The 16387-nt window shown below is 32.0% G+C and overlaps 1 protein-coding gene across 1 annotated transcript in view; it reads left to right on the forward strand.

Moving 5' to 3' along the window:
- The window catches only part of Rab23 (RAS oncogene family member Rab23), a 46099-nt gene extending 36953 nt beyond the window's left edge, over positions 1–9146 (forward strand). Inside the window, exons 4-9 of the mRNA XM_067282016.1 lie at positions 294–379; positions 6487–6563; positions 6740–6819; positions 6900–6982; positions 7066–7152; positions 7967–9146. Of these exons, the coding sequence (XP_067138117.1) occupies positions 294–379; positions 6487–6563; positions 6740–6819; positions 6900–6982; positions 7066–7152; positions 7967–8106 (553 nt within the window). The 3' untranslated portion in view covers positions 8107–9146. The remainder of the gene's footprint in view (positions 1–293; positions 380–6486; positions 6564–6739; positions 6820–6899; positions 6983–7065; positions 7153–7966) is intronic.
- The last annotated feature ends 7241 nt before the right edge of the window (positions 9147–16387 follow it).

Consider the following 16387-nt stretch of genomic DNA (forward strand, 5'->3'; position numbering starts at 1 on the left):
AAAACCAACTACAAGCCATATTAATCATTTTTTGTGCAAAAAACATTTCCAACAATGCTCATTACTTTTTCTTGTTGTTTTTGGTTTGACAAAATTTTGATAACATTTTTATATTTCAATTGTTTTGTTTCATAAAGTGTTTTAACTTTCATGCTGCTAAGATCAGTAGTTCAAGATTTAGGCCAAATTAATGATTACGCTTATTTTTTGGATGTATGTTTATAACCATGTAATCATGCTCAAAAACTAACATTTAAAAATACATTAAAGTTTTAATTTCATTATTATGAAAGGGTAAATTGTGAAGATGTTAGACTAATGTTATGGGATACTGCAGGCCAAGAAGAATTTGATGCTATTACTAAAGCATACTATAGAGGTAAGTTGTTATTAAAAATAATGCATAGAAAAAAATCTTATATTACAATGACATATTTCTGATGATATATTTGGTTTGTAGCATTGATTAGTAGTGCTTATATTCTATTTCTCATGAACATTGATTCTATTGTGGCAATATGCCATAATTTTGTATATATGTCTTTAGTGTTAAGCCTAATATTAAATTTCTTTAATCTTTTGTTCTATATCTTCTTATCAAACTTTCTAATGGTCTTTCCTTCCTGCTGGTGGGAACACATTCTCGGAGAACTACACTGAAAAACAATAGTATCTAAAAACCCTGAGGCTAGTTGGTGAGAGAGATAACCATTCTTGAGCTAGCGTTTAGAAGAAGCAGACGGAAAAAGGAAAAGGTTCAGGTCATCATCACTGAGTGAGACGTAGAGGAGATCTTAGGTCGTCTGCAGGGAAACGACTGAAATAGACGGACACTAAAATCAAAAGTTTGGTGAATACTTAAGAATTATCAGATCTGAGATGGTGAAAAGGACGGCTAAAAGTGAATTTGACATAAGTCTCCATTTTGAGAAGAGTGAAGACCAGAGAAAAGAAAAACCTGGGTACCCCACCAGCACTTTCTTTCCTTTTATTCTTACCCTTCATCTCATCCCTTCCTTCTCTACTTTCTTTTAGATTATAAGTTAGTTTAAGATTGTTTAAGTTAATCTTAATATTTCGGAAAAAGTTATAAACAAAGAACAGTGTTGCGAAAACATATCACTCTCCTTTGTTTGTACAAAGATTTACCACACCAATTTTGTATATATTGGAGTTGTATAGTTGGGATTCTAAAGAACTTAGTGTATAAAGAACTGCGCAAGCAATTAATAAAATATTATTTTATTGTGTATAACTTGTTTGTCCACATGCTCACCACAAAACAATAAAACTTTATGGATTACTACTCCTTTGTTAGTTTCCTTTTATTTGTAACAAATATTTTCTCTGAGTAAATGAATCTGTTAATTATTATTCTAAAAACGAGAAAGGGGTTGAGTGACTCAATATTATTTTTATGGCTTTGTGTTATTCAGGAAACACAATGCCTTTGTTTTCATCTGTTAATCAGTGGACAATCATATCAGCATGAATTCAAAAACAAAATATTTTCATTTGTCAATCATGTCAGTTCCAATTTTGAAAACAATATATGTACAGTAAAAATTTATCTGTCTCATTCATTTACAGCTAAAACCACAGTTCAGAACACTTCCACACATACAAGATCATATTGAATTTTATGGTTATTTTAAAAGGTATGAAAAGAAAGTATATTTCCACTGATGTTAAAATAAAGATTTCATGGAAGTTAATAAAAGTAAAAAATAGACATATTTAAGAAGTATGGAATCCCACCATTTACTTTATCAACCATCATAAAAAAATCAGGACCAAATTTTGAAACTGTTTGAAGAAAATAATATGAAAATAAAAAATCATTCAAATGTACATATATTGATGTTGAAGATGCATTGGCCTTTGTGATTCAAACTAGTTAAGTGAAATCATTCTGGTAAGAGAAACTATGCTACAAGAAAAGACATTATTTACAGAAAAATTTTCTGATGAAGCTAACAATGTTGATGAATCACAGATGAAAGATTAGATTAAAAGTGTTTAGCCAATTCTAATTGGAGGATATATAAAAAAGGTCTTTACTTCTGATGAAATGGGTTATCAGACTACTGCCCAGTAGCATATTAAAATTTCACAGAGAGAAATGTATAGATGGTAAACTTTAGAAAAAGCAGATTACAACACCCTGTTTATGCAAACACAAATAGGCAAAAAAAGAAAGATGTTGATTATCAGAAAAATAACAAACCACAATATTTTGAAAACAAAGACATTGTCTCTCAATTATTGAGGTAACAAAAAGGTTTGGATGACTTATGAATTGTACAAAAAGATTTGAAGTTGTGGGATCTCAAATTGATACACAATTTATAAATTCTTTTCCTAGTAAACAATTTCACTGCACATCCATCCAAACTTTCAAATTTAAAAGTATTAAGTTTGTCATCCTCTCTCCAAATATGACAAGTCTGATTCAGCCAGTGGATTAAGGGATCATTCAAAGATTTTGCTTATAAAAATTATAAAAGAAAAACACAAGACTCTGACAGTTAGTTCTTGAAGTGATTTCAGTATTAAAAAGAGCCTGGAATAATGTTTTTCCTGCCAAATTTGTAATTGCTGGATCCATTTGAAACTTGGAAAAGACAACATTCTCCTTTCAGAATGGATTCAAGAACACAATGCTACAAATGTCATGCATGGATGGTAATTTAAGATATCTGTTATTGACAAATTCAGTGATGATGATGTGATCACATCAGACTTGTTGACTGATGTAGAAATTGTAAAAGACATTAAGAATTCATAATTGAAGACTGATCAAGTTGATGACAATGAAGAAAATGAAATGGAGATTGAAGAACCATCTTTTTCAATTAATGAAGCTTTTGCTACAATTTGGGTTTTGTCTCTATTTCAAAAGTGAAGAAAAGAATGAAAATGAATTGTGAAAAATTGAAAAACTGTATAATAAATTGTATGCACATTTAAAAAAAAAAATTACTTTTAAATTTCTGATTGAAAATAAAAATAATTTTTTTTTTATACAGTAAAAATGACATGCTTGTAACAAGTTTGTTTTGTTACATCGTACTTGCATGCCATTTTTATTAAACAAAACAAATTCATTACAGCAGTGGTCTGCTTGTAATAAAATATTGCTATAATGTCAGTCTCCTGAATTTTGTTATAGGCATGGTCCACTGTGTATTAAATTATTTTTATTTTACATGATTATGAATCCTCATGTTGCAAAAATATTTCAGCTTTACCTTTAGTTCTTCAAAAGAAATTTGGTGGAAGCAACAGAACAATATCCAGTTTCTCCTTCAAGAACACATTGGAAGAAATTAGTTCAGAATAATTTAATTTGATTATGCAATATATTAATATAAAGTAAATTGTTAACTGTATCCAGAGAAATAAGAAGATAAATAAAAAGTTTGTGAATACAAAAGACAAATAATAATGACAGATCATTTCTTCTTAACAGGCATTAATCATATAAATCCAGACCGCATAGCAGAGTATATAACAAAATAATTAACTTACGTAAACCTATAACCACTGTGTAATATGATTAACAATTAGAAATCAAATGTTTTCTTAACTCCTTTTCCAGGTTCTTCTTCAGGAAAACAAGCTGGCTCTTTCTAAAACAACTATGAATACGAAAAATTTTGAACCTAATCAAACATGTTTTGAATTTCCAGTTTCCTCAGTGCATCCGTTCACATGCTGTCTTTAAAAATGTTATAAATTAATGATCATCCACTTGCAAAAATGGATTTTGAATTACAATTCAGAATTTGTAAATAAAAATGCACAATGTTTGAGATCATATAATCAAAATAAAAAAGTCTAGGGACTCAGTGGAAGTTCTCGAATTTAGAGAAAACATTAAATGCACAGCTAGGTGGATACGCCAAAACAAAATTACATTAGTCAGGGCAGACAAAGCCAGGCTATTGGTGCTCATGAAACGTGAAACCTATGAAAGTAGTCTACGAGAATACCTCAATGTAACTCAGATGCACTGAGGTTGAAAATAACTGGGTTGATAAGTTACATGCAAGAGTCAAATGATACTCCAGTACAAAATTGGCTATCAAATTAAATATGGGCAATGTGATAGTGAATGCTCCTGATGTCCCTAAATTGTTTGCCTTTGTTAAAACTCACAAACAAGGGCAACAATTACGCCTAGTCATTGATAAAACTAAGGCTCCCACATGTAAATTGGAGAGGCTATGCATAACATCCTTACTCCACATCTTGATGGGTACCTTTTTACCATCTCCAACCCAGAGGAATTAATTAAACACATTAAGGAGGCAACCTTCCCTAGTTGCATTACAGTGTTGGATTTCAGATCATTGTACCCCTCTATTGAACTGCCACCCTGTTTCTGCACTCTCAGAGACTTCCTCTTTACAAGAGTGGACAGTACTGTACTCCACCAACATGTACTGGAATTGGCCCATCTAATATGTTAAAATTCTGTATTCCAATTTGATGGTGTGGTATACACACAAACTAGAGGAGTCCCCATGGGCAGTCCAGTGTCTGGGACCTATGTGAATTAGTTATAAGATAACCGGAGAGCAGAAATCTTCCAAGCTCCCTACAAGACATTATCCTATACAAAAGATATGTGGATGATATTATTATTCACTCGATTTGTTGACACAATGAACGATAATCCTTATGGATTATGCTTGGATGTAGAACAACACAGCCAAACCAGGGACCATTTCTTGAACTTAGACATCAGTTTATTGCAGGGGTCTAACATCTTCATATCAATCTATCGGAAACCATCAGCAGTATCCACCTACATACCAAGTGGCTCATGTGCCCCCATTCAGTACAAGATGGCTGCCTTTCGGGTGTTAGTTAGAAGGGCTGTATTTGCATTCGTCTATGCAAATAGCACTCAGTGAAGAGTTAAACTGCATAGAAGGGACATGGATACTACAATCTAATACAAAGAATCTCTAAACGGTATAAACAGGCACTGGAAACCTCTAATATTCTGACAGTAAATCAGAGCGATAACAGAGGGTGGAGAAGAAGAGGATACCTATTACTTACAACCCCTTCTTGAAATCTGTGTGCACTGGCGTTGCAAAGAAGCAAAATGTCAACATTGCATAAAGGAGGTGCCCCACTATTTTTGACTTATTACGCATTGGAAAAGACCCCTTTAACCCAAACAAAATGCCAGGCATCTGTCGGATCCCTATCAGAGACAACAGGTGTAATAGAGATATGGTGTATATAGGATCAACCAAACGGTCAATGCAGTTCAGGATAAAAGAACATAAGTCAGATATACAACACAACAGATGCACCAAATTGCTCTCCAGATCCTGATATTGTGGCAGACTTCACAGGAGCAAAACTAATAATCACCACCCCACAACTTGACCACCTCAAATGGTTGGAAGCAGTTGAGATTTTTAAAGCATACAAGACATCCACCTGCATTAATTTGAGGGATGAAATATGTTTTTCAATCTATACTAATGAAAGTTAACTTAATAGAATTATTTACGGATGTTACGGGAACACATGAACATATATTTTGGTTATATGATCTCAAACATTGTGCATTTTTATTTACAAATTTTGAATTGTGATTCAAAATCCATTTTTGCACATGGATCATTAATTTAGAACATTTTTAAACACAGCACGTGAATGGATGTGCTGAGGATATTTGAAATTTACGTCATTCGATCAGGTTCAAAATTTTTCATATTCGTATTCATTTTAGAAAGATCCAGTTCGTTTTCCTGAAGAAGACCTGAAAGGGGTTAAGAAAACATTTGATTTCTAATTGTTACTTGTTTTAAACAGCGGTTATAGGTTCACGTAAGTTAATTATTAGGCATTAATGATTTTATCAAGTAGCTATAATCTATTTCTACTGTTTCAAAATTAATATTCTACCAAATAATTATTTGTTGATGATAAAATAAACAAATCCTATCTGCATGCATATAGTCAATTTTTTAATGATTTAATATAACAACATGACAAGGATCTAGTCAATAACAGTTTTATTAAATATTAAAGAATATTAAATTTAGGTAAGACTGATGAAATATTTTTTATAAATAAGAGCAGTCTTAGACTTAAAAACTTTATTTCAGAATAACTGCTGTTTTAAGGAGAATTTCAAGCAATAAAAATGATTATCAGCTGTTATAGATTGAATTTGTATTTTGTGAATTTTTTTTTATCAAGTTGATTATGGGTTTGGACAGACCTACAGTGGAGCAACTGAGTGGCATGGGAAGGGCACATGAAAAATCTTATACTTAAATTTTTAAGCAATTTAGTTATTTAATTTTATGATATTCATGGATAGTTTTTAAATTTTTTCTAATATACTTTACAAATAAAATTAATGACATTTTAATTACAATATAATAAAAATGAATAATTTGTATGAAGGACTATCAGATGGTGAGTAATGATTTTAAATTTTATAATTTATAGGAGCACAAGCATGTGTTCTAGTATTTTCAACTGTAGATAGAGACTCTTTTAAAGCTGTAGAATCATGGAAAAGAAAGGTTTGTGTTCTTGTATACTAGAAAGCAACTATATTAAATAATTGTATGCAATTTGTACAATTATTATCACAAAAAATTGAAATTATTAAAAATATTTTATAAACAAGTTTCAAATGTAGTTTTCTGTTTATAATTTTTGAATATTAAAAAATAATAATTGAAATTTATTTTTCCAGGTTGAAAATGAATGTGGACAAATTATAATGGTGCTTGTTCAAAATAAAATTGACTTAATAGATCAAGCAGTGATAAGCAAGTAAGAATTAACCAAAATTATATAACTAGTTTTTTTTTTCCCTACAAATAACCAATATTTTTAACCAATAAATATAATAGAGAAGAAGCTGAAGAATTAGCAAAACGATTAAGAATTCGATTCTATAGGGCATCTGTTAAAGATGATCTTAATGTTAGTGAAGGTAAGAATTTTATTAGTAATAGTAAGTGAAGTTTTGTATTATGTTTAGAATTATAATTATTCTAATGATAATTTATTAAATAGTATTCAGATATCTGGTTGAAGAATACTTAAAACAATTGAATGAACCTATTGAAGAAATGGTAATTAAAAATCCTTCAGGTCAAACAAGTAAGTTAACATATTAATAAACAAATGTACTGCATATTTTTTCCTATAATATATAAATTTAAATGCTCTTTAATGCAATAAAAAAAATTTGAAAAATTTTATTTTATATTAGCCTTTTCTTTATTAGTTGTTATTTTACTTTGAACTTTCTTATTCTGTAAAATTAATAGCTGTGATAAACTTCAATATATTTGCATGTCAGTGTTAGAAACAAAAATAAAAAATAAAACTGATTTTGAGCACCAAACATTTCTAAATGTTTATTATTTTCAGAGGTGACTGAGTTTTTATTTATGATTAAATCTTATTTGTATTATTTAATACTAATTTCTTACTTATTTAGTACAGTGTGAGTTTTAATATAAGATAAATGGAAAAATCTTCAATATAAATAAAGATTCTAACTATTTTATGATCCATATATCAGAAAAGTATGAATTAAAATGAATATTTAGTTGAAAATTATTAAAGAATAAATCTTAAAAGATTTGCAAGTATATAACTTTGAGCCAATAATAAATTATTATTTTTTAATGAGATCACTTTGATTTAATTGATTGGAGAAAATACTTGAATGTTTGATCGTTCAGTTAAAAGCAATTTAGGAGAAAACTGAATTGCATTAGAATTTTATATTGTTCAACTGTTGTCATTGCTTTATTGATGCACTTAACACAAAAATATGGGATAATATTTTATATAACTGCTATGTAATCCAAGATAAATTGTATAAAATGTTTACTTAAGATATTTTTTAAAAATTATATTTATTAAATGAAACTTTTATAACACTTCATGTAATTTATATTTTTAGATGCATTCAGCATTGCACCAAAGAATGGTCAAGATAATAAGAACATTCAGAACTCAAATAACGGAACAATATCTCTTCACAAACCCAAACGAGTAAAAAGTGGTAAAAAATCAATGATGAAATCGTGTCGATTACTTTAATATCAGCACTATAGAATTAAATGGTAAAATGTGCCTTGATTTTAACACTAACCTAACTACACTTGTGCCCGCCATTCCAGCCATTGTCTAGTTTATTATCAAATTATAATTTCTTAATTCACACTACTAAGATTAAATCTCTTAATGAAACAGCAGTTTTGTAAATTTGACAATCCAATGAAGTGATACATTTTTATGAAAATTGACACAAAATCAAAAGTGACATTCTAATATAAAATTAGAAAAAACTAAATTATTTAAGTTAAACTTATCTAAAAACATGAGTTGAATTCAAAGTTTGTAGAGAGAAGTTTTAATTTTTTTAGAGAGTATTGTTCTAATATGAATTTTTCTAATTTGCTTTTGTCTTACATTATGATATTGAAACTCTAAGATAATTTTGCCTAAAAATTGCATTTAGAACATTTATGTATAAAACATTTTTAAAATGATGTATCTTCCATTAAAAAATATACAAATTGGATCAACTTAAGTAAAACACAAAATGTTAATTTTATAAATATATCCTATTTGGTTTATAAGAAGAATTTTTTTTAATAATTTTGTTGATCAAAATTTAATCTATATAATAATATATAGCATAATGCAAAAATTATTTAAATTATTAATTATTTTTAATAATTAATTCAACATATTTATTGGCCTGCTTTAAAAAAATTTTAATGTAAAAGAACAAATTAGTGACATGCTATTTCAAATATCAGAATTTTAAGAATCACGCTATTTATATTCATGTTATTTTTTAATGAAAATTTGAATCTCCAGAGAGGGGATGAAGAGAGGAGCACAATTCCGTCCTACGTGGAGTATTTATTAAACACATTTTTGTAACTGAATCGTTACTTTTGTTAAATAACCTTCCATTGTATAAAATTTATATTTTGTATTTGCCTGATTAATAACAATGCACAATGTCAAAATAGATTTAAATGTTTATTATATATATATATATATTTTGTTCATTAAAATTTTGTGAAATTGCTGCTGATGAAAAATAATTAAAAAAAAATTGAAAATAATTGAATTTTTAATGTTCTTTCAATCTAAAATATCTTCTAGATCAAAAGAATATTTAAGTTTTATTACTTAACAATAGTTTTTCATTAATATTATCATCTACAGACTAACAACATATTTATGATATAACAGTAACTGATTTTTAAGTTTTCGTGTAGTACTTAACATTTTGTTCATGTATCCTGTTTTTCATTTAGGACAAAATTAAGTTCCACAGTATATTTTGAATATAAGAAATAAAATATCATAGATATGGATGGAAATAAAAAGGAAAAAGTCATTAAGATTCGCGAGAGGAAGAAACCTAAAGATAAGTTAGAGTTTATGATTTCTCTGCAAAACAAGGATACTTGTACAGAAGATGCTGCCAATATGGAAATTAATTTCAAATCGTCTTCGCAAGGTATGTGGAAAACTTTAACAGAAATTACTCAAGATGGGGATTTTAAGGATAAATTGAAGGATGCAGTCAAAAATATTCTGATCGACCATTTAACTCGGCAGTCCAAACTTGTCCCCTATACTAAACAGGATTATCTGAAGGAATTCTCCTGCATATTCTCAAAAAGAATTGGAAATTCTGATAATGAGTTCGTGATTCCGTCCGAAAATAAATTAACGATTAAAGATATTTCACCGAATGTTTCAGTTTTAGGTAGAAAATCTCACCCAAGAAAAGGCAGATTAAGGAAATTCTTCCGTAAATTTAGAATTAAAAAATTCAAAAACGAGAAAAGATGTTCAAAATATTCGGATGTGAACATTACAAAACTCAACAATATAGAATCTAAACAATGTGAAACTGAATTACTGACTGACTTCAAAGAAAACTTAATAACTTTCATAGAACAAGGCGAAATTTCGTTTGACAACGATTTGAAATACTTTAGATCCGATCCAAAACTGTTGCAAGTAGAATCATCTGCGATTTCACAAAGATCGTGTTCGGAAAACTTGAACAATGAGCAATTCTTTCTGTTCACAAAATTAGATGATGACTTGTGCACTAAGCAGTCTGATGCATTTGTAAGAGATGAGTTCAAACAAGAATTTGACCAATTAACTATTGATTCTTTAGGAAAGACCACTGAAATTTCATATGAAAGAAATGTAAAAACTATTTCTGACGAAATATCAAATAGAGATGTTCGGATTTCGTTCAGTGAATCAGTTGATATGCGAGCTGTTCAGAATTCGAAGTCTTTATTCATTAATAACGTGGCTGTAGAAAGACACCTCTTGTTTACAATATACCCTACAATAGAATTTCTATCTCACGTACCTTTCACTAGCTATCTTAGACCACTAGAAAATGCAGATATTCTGGAAACTCCAGAAAACGGACAAAGCGTTATATCGAGTACTGAATCTAAACCCCATTTACTGAATATTAATCATTTAAATATTACCAAACCTCGTATTATGTGTAATAAAAAGCATTGGAATATTTCGAGTAAAAAGAATAACAAACAGAATTTCGTAATAATACCAACGCCCCCGAAATATCCCGAGTGGGTGACAGAAGAAATTGTTCAATATTTTCGTTGTTACGATATATTTTCAGTTAACGCTACGGAGTCTTACCAGAAAGAATTTACGATCGTTGAAGAAGGGGGAGAGTTGCAAAATTCTCTGGTTTGTGCCTGGTGTCAAAGCGTTTCTACTGTAGAAACGCGAAATACAGCGGATGTCAATGGGATCGACAGGAACCAATGTTTAGGATTCCGAACGAGACGAGAAAAGCGTGACATCCCCGAGAAGGTAAAAGTTAATTTAAATAACGAAAAAGGTACGGAAAAGAAGGTTAAAGATGTTGACGGCAGGCATAAATATAGCAAAGGCGGAAGATTCCAGGCCAGACCGGGAACCGATGTATTATTGTCCAAAGAAGAACAAAAATTTCTAAGAGCTCGTCCTTCACGCAAAGAAGTAAGCTGGAACGATGACACCATCAAATTCCATAGAAATTTAGACAAACAGAATGCATTTCTTCGGAACGCCGTTGGGAAAATGGCAATTTCCAGCCAGAAACCTGCAAAGTTACTTCCTCTTCCGCGATAGAAAGGGATATATTTTGGTCCTCTCAGAAGGTTGCTAGAGACTGCTCCAATAAGAACGATCGCGTCGTTTCTTCCGTAAACCCTTGAATTTACTAAGGAATAAAACAAAAATAGGAAAATATAATGTATTGGATATTGCCTCTGTAATTACGTTTGCAGCGTAAATTTGATGAAGTACGTAATTGATGTGGCTTTTCGACGTATTAAAATAAATGCAGTCATTTTGCGCCATGGGTTGTCGCGTTAGACACCTCTTTTTACTATATTGGATGGTCCAAACACTAGCTAATGAGCACATTAGTATTTTTCCTTGTAAATAGTCTAACGGTGAACATCATACATAGAATTTTCTCAATAACTTAAAACTTATATTTTGAAAACGAGATTGTTGAAGATGTTTTTCATAATAACAATATTTTTATAAATTTCCTTATTCGATCGAACATGCATTCCTTCGATCATTTTAAATTATAAAATTTGAATCAAAATACAAATACAATATATAACGTCTTCCATCAATTTAATGTTTCTCTCTTTAGTACAATTTGAAATAATACAGAATGCAAAATTGCATAATTCATCATCATTTTAAGTATTTCCGCAAACGATATTCATAATTGTTTTATTTCAGCATTAGAAAATCGAAATCCCTTTAGTCCAATAAGGCTCCTTAAACCCGGGCTGATTTACGCGCCATTTTTAGGCCAACATCTGTACTACAATTTTAGTGTTGAATTTTGAGACGAAATGGACTGGTACTGCTGTTAATTGCAGAAACCACTCGAAATAGTTATACATATTCAATAACAATAAATCCAATATGTATTTAATAATAATACAGACAGTCCTTAAATTTAATAAAAATATCATAAAAAATATAAGTGTTACATAATATGTATATTTACTGAACTCAAGTAATTTATTAGCATTTAGCATTTATTAAAAAGCAGAAGCAAAAACTTATTAGCATTTTTTAATTAAAAATGATTTTATTAGATTTTATTACTTCATTAATGTGATCATAATTGAGGTGATTATTTCGATTATACTGCATTTTTATATTTAATGTTATCGTCTCAACATATCCATGTTAAAATAATCGTGAACTACTTACGTTGATATTTTAACAAATGACTTCATAAAAACTTGTACTCTAAAAAGTGAAATGTCTTCTTTTCATCAAATATAAAGATGTACGTTTACAAATTGGTTATTGTAATAAATGTCGATATCTTCAGAGAACTTTAATATGCTAAAATTTATTCATAACTTTCATATTGATAAATTTTGAGAATTACTTTGATACCGCTATGAAAGTTATAGTTTTATATGCTTTAACATGTCCACTTTCAATATGCCACGTGCTGTGTGTTGGCCTAACAATAACGCGTAAGTCAGCCTGGATTCTGGTTCTATAGTCCGATGTTTCGTAAAGTGACATCAACGTTACTCTACATCTTACTAGCAGCGTTACAGCTTTGCTTTATAACGAAACTTTAAAGCGAAGAACTTTTAAAAGAGAGTATCAAAGCGCAAACTCGTTAACATAAGCTTTATCTTCAAATTTATTTGAAGACGATGTCGTTAGCAATATTTATGTATGTAATGATGATCACGAAATCAGAATTTGCGAATGCAACTAGAATTCTGGTGTATCTTAGGCTGCGTTTATGCAAATACGAAAAGAGGGGAAAATAGGCAAAAGATAACTTTCCGGAGCCGAATTCGCACTCGTGATGCAGTTTATGCAGGAGGAGGAAAGAAAGTTGTAAGAGCGAGAAATGCACCACTTTCTCTTGTCCTCGAAAGTTCAATCTGTTTAACTTAGTATTTTCTCTCCTAACTTGGCACAAGTGCATGAGTATTTCGGAACTCTTCCGCGCAACGACAACAGTAACATGGTGACGATGTCGCACGTGAAGAAAATAGCCCGAGAAACAGCAAAAACACAGAGACCATAAATAAAAGGAATTTTCTAAATTCTTTGCGTTCCGTAGCCATTGAAATGTGACAAACGATGTATCGGTACCTATGGGATCGTAAAATTCATCCCGCTTTTCTTTCCCGTTTTACACGAATGCAACAAGAGGGAAAACGAGAATACTCCTGTAGACGCGCGACCTTGGTTTGCTTGGTTTTCCCTCAACATTCTTGCGCATGCATAAACCCAGCCTAATTAGACAGCTCAAACTAGTCAATGTGGTCGCGTTCGATGTCACGTGGGATGATATTTTGGTAGTCACTCGATTTTTCACGATCACGTGGCTTATGATATCACTCGCGATGTAGTTCTAAAGAACCAATGAACATTATATCCCTCTATAAACTGTTGCTTGCAAGAATTTGTTTACAAAAATGTCAAAAATTGGCGATTACAAATTACTTATAGCTTCTTGCTGCCGCCTCTGTGTTTTCTCTTGATAAAGAAATGATATTTTTATATATAACGCTTATCAATCATTTCATTCATTATCACTACAGATATAAGTTACTGAAACTACGTCATACATGTACAGTAAAATTTCACGAGCAATTATTTATTATGACGTCTTCATAATGTCGGCCTGCAATTTTTAAATCATTTAATTTAAAATATATGCTCGCCACCTGAAATTGGCAGCGGCTTGCCCCTGTACATCATGCTTTTCCTTTAACAATAACGTCGTGCCGGTCATTTATTAACTGCTTTCGGGGGAGGGAGTTTTGAAAAAACGTGACTTCCGGTTTGCATCGGAAGTTCACATATTGTATAATTTGTGGCCATGGTCCCTAAGGTTTCCATATTTGATCTCGCATTTCATCTAACTCCGTATTCGAGATTAAGACAGATGGACGGATGATTGGGAATTTATAGGTGTACAATTTTTCCATATTCCAACCCCGTCAGGTCAAGGGTCGACGCCAAACTAACGGATTGGAATGTGTAGAATGCCAATCGGAAAAATCGAGCTTTGATTCTGATGTCGTACATGTGACAAAATTTGGAAATAAATGTAGCATTCGTTCGAAAGTTAAAAATTGTCTCCGTCTTGTAAGTAATGAAGACGTAAAGAAAAATTCTTTGCCGTCAGAAAAGAAAATATCATGGCGTGAGATACGAGCGAGAGTTTCAAAGTTTGATGCGATCACTCGCGGACCTACAGTCGAACGGAAGTGTCAAATTGATTAATCCAGTCAAAGTAAGAATTTAAGGGCGAGATCCTTTAAAAAGCCAGAAATTCAAGGAGAAAAAGAATGGTGGCTTCTCCCCGGCTCAATCCGTTTATCCTCTGTGTCGGTTTCCACCTTGTCTCGGACTTCGCTTCGTTCCGTTGTATTATAAAGATTTTTCCGAAGCCACCGAGGAATCTTTCCGAAAATCAAAATAAATTGAACGAAATAAATCGAATTCTTAAGATTTCGACTTACTTCATGCGGTGGACGAAAAAGATATTCGACTTATTCAAACGATTTTCGGAGATGGTCGAGCATCGAGATGTAGAATATAAGATCGTCTTTTACCTCTCGATCAGGGCCGGATTTACATAAGGGCATTTGGGGCCTGTGCCGAGGGCCCCCCCCCATCAAAACTAAAAAAAATAATGTTTTAAGACATAAATTTTTTTCTATTACCAGCCGACAGCCTAGTGTGGCATAATCATATGAAGGGCAACAGGCAGAGAAAACCAAACCCGGGAAAAAACCTATGAAACATCGGAAAATTTCGGGAAAAAAATTTCACATAGGTATCTTTTCAGTTAAATTAAAATAGGTATTCTTGAAATTAAATTAAATGAAAATAATTCGTTTTACACTATAAAATAAGGTTATTGTAAACATACCTATATTTGTTAATGAAATTTAACAACTTCCTAGTTCAAATCTAATTGAAAGTACAGTATTTTGTGTAAATTTTCTAAATCATCAAATTTGCCTACTCTGTAAAGGGGGGGACCCCACCGAATTTTGTATGCCCAAAGGGCCCCTGGAATTGGTAAATCCGGCCCTGAGCTCTCGACGATGGACATTCTGCACCATGTAAATGCAGAAGATAATTAATTTATCAAATTGCGAACACAGGAAAACGACTGAAACAAAATTTTAAAAAAATATGTAAATTAATTCGTTAAAAACTAAACTAAAATTTATTTTTTATTCTAATTTTTACGAAATTCCAACATTGTTGACGCGTCTTTTAACGTTTATTCGAAAAAATCGTAATAAATGACGATTGGCGTCGGACTTGCTTTTGTTGAGCTCTTCGATTGCGTTGATTTTTTGCTGTTTGGCTAAATCTAAAGAAGACTTTTGAGAAGAAAGATTTTTGAGGCAAGTATTAGTCCATATTGACCCTAGACGTAAGAATTTATTTAATATTCCCGGAAGAATCGTTGCCAGAAGACATCTCGTCCATCCATGGTCGGCCATTTGCGTTTTCGATTGGAATGTTTTAGATTTAAAAAGGGAGCTGCGGTGAGCGTTTTGCATTTCTCGTCGACCTAATTTAAGCTTTTGTTTTCACCCAACTAATTGCAAATTTTCTTTTTTTACAGAATGACGACGTTGGAGTGGTTCCAAAGGAAGAAGGTTCCTCCAACGGCGCGGAACGAGTCTATCAGAATCTGACCGCGCCCGAAGAGACGTTGGAGGGCCGGGGGCTCGGGCGAGAGGCAGCGGATGAAGACCTTCCCCAAGTGCGTGTGGCGTGGCATCCTCCCGGAGTCAGAATTACGCAACGCTACACTCTGGGTCTGTCGCACTTGACCAAGGCCTTCGGGGGTCATCCGGCCACAGACCTTGTTAGGAAATGACAGCTCGTTCGAGTTGTCACTTCCTATTTTCTCGCTTTTTGCCTCTTCGTTCGCCACGGGTACGCCAGTGCCTTCTGGAAGTCGGAACTGGGAGGAATAGGAGGAGAAAGCTGCCAAAGTCGTTCCCTTGGCTTAGGCAGTGATCCTCTTCGATTTTCCCCAATTCTTCCTCCTTCACCCGGATGCGACACTCTTACTGGATTAGATACTTTTTAGTCGGAACGTGACTGTCTCTTACCGGGATGTGACCACGGACTTGTTTCCCAAACGTGACACTCGGTCAACAGCAACGGATTTGACTCCCGATTGTGATCACCTGAACTTGACACGTTTCCTCACCGGACGCGACATTCGACCTTTCTTCCCAAACCATTGTTAAGGACTGAGCTTTAG

The sequence above is a fragment of the Centruroides vittatus genome, unplaced genomic scaffold, assembly GCF_030686945.1.
Source record: "Centruroides vittatus isolate TY-2023 unplaced genomic scaffold, ASM3068694v2 contig_936, whole genome shotgun sequence".
NCBI lineage: Eukaryota > Metazoa > Arthropoda > Arachnida > Scorpiones > Buthidae > Centruroides > Centruroides vittatus.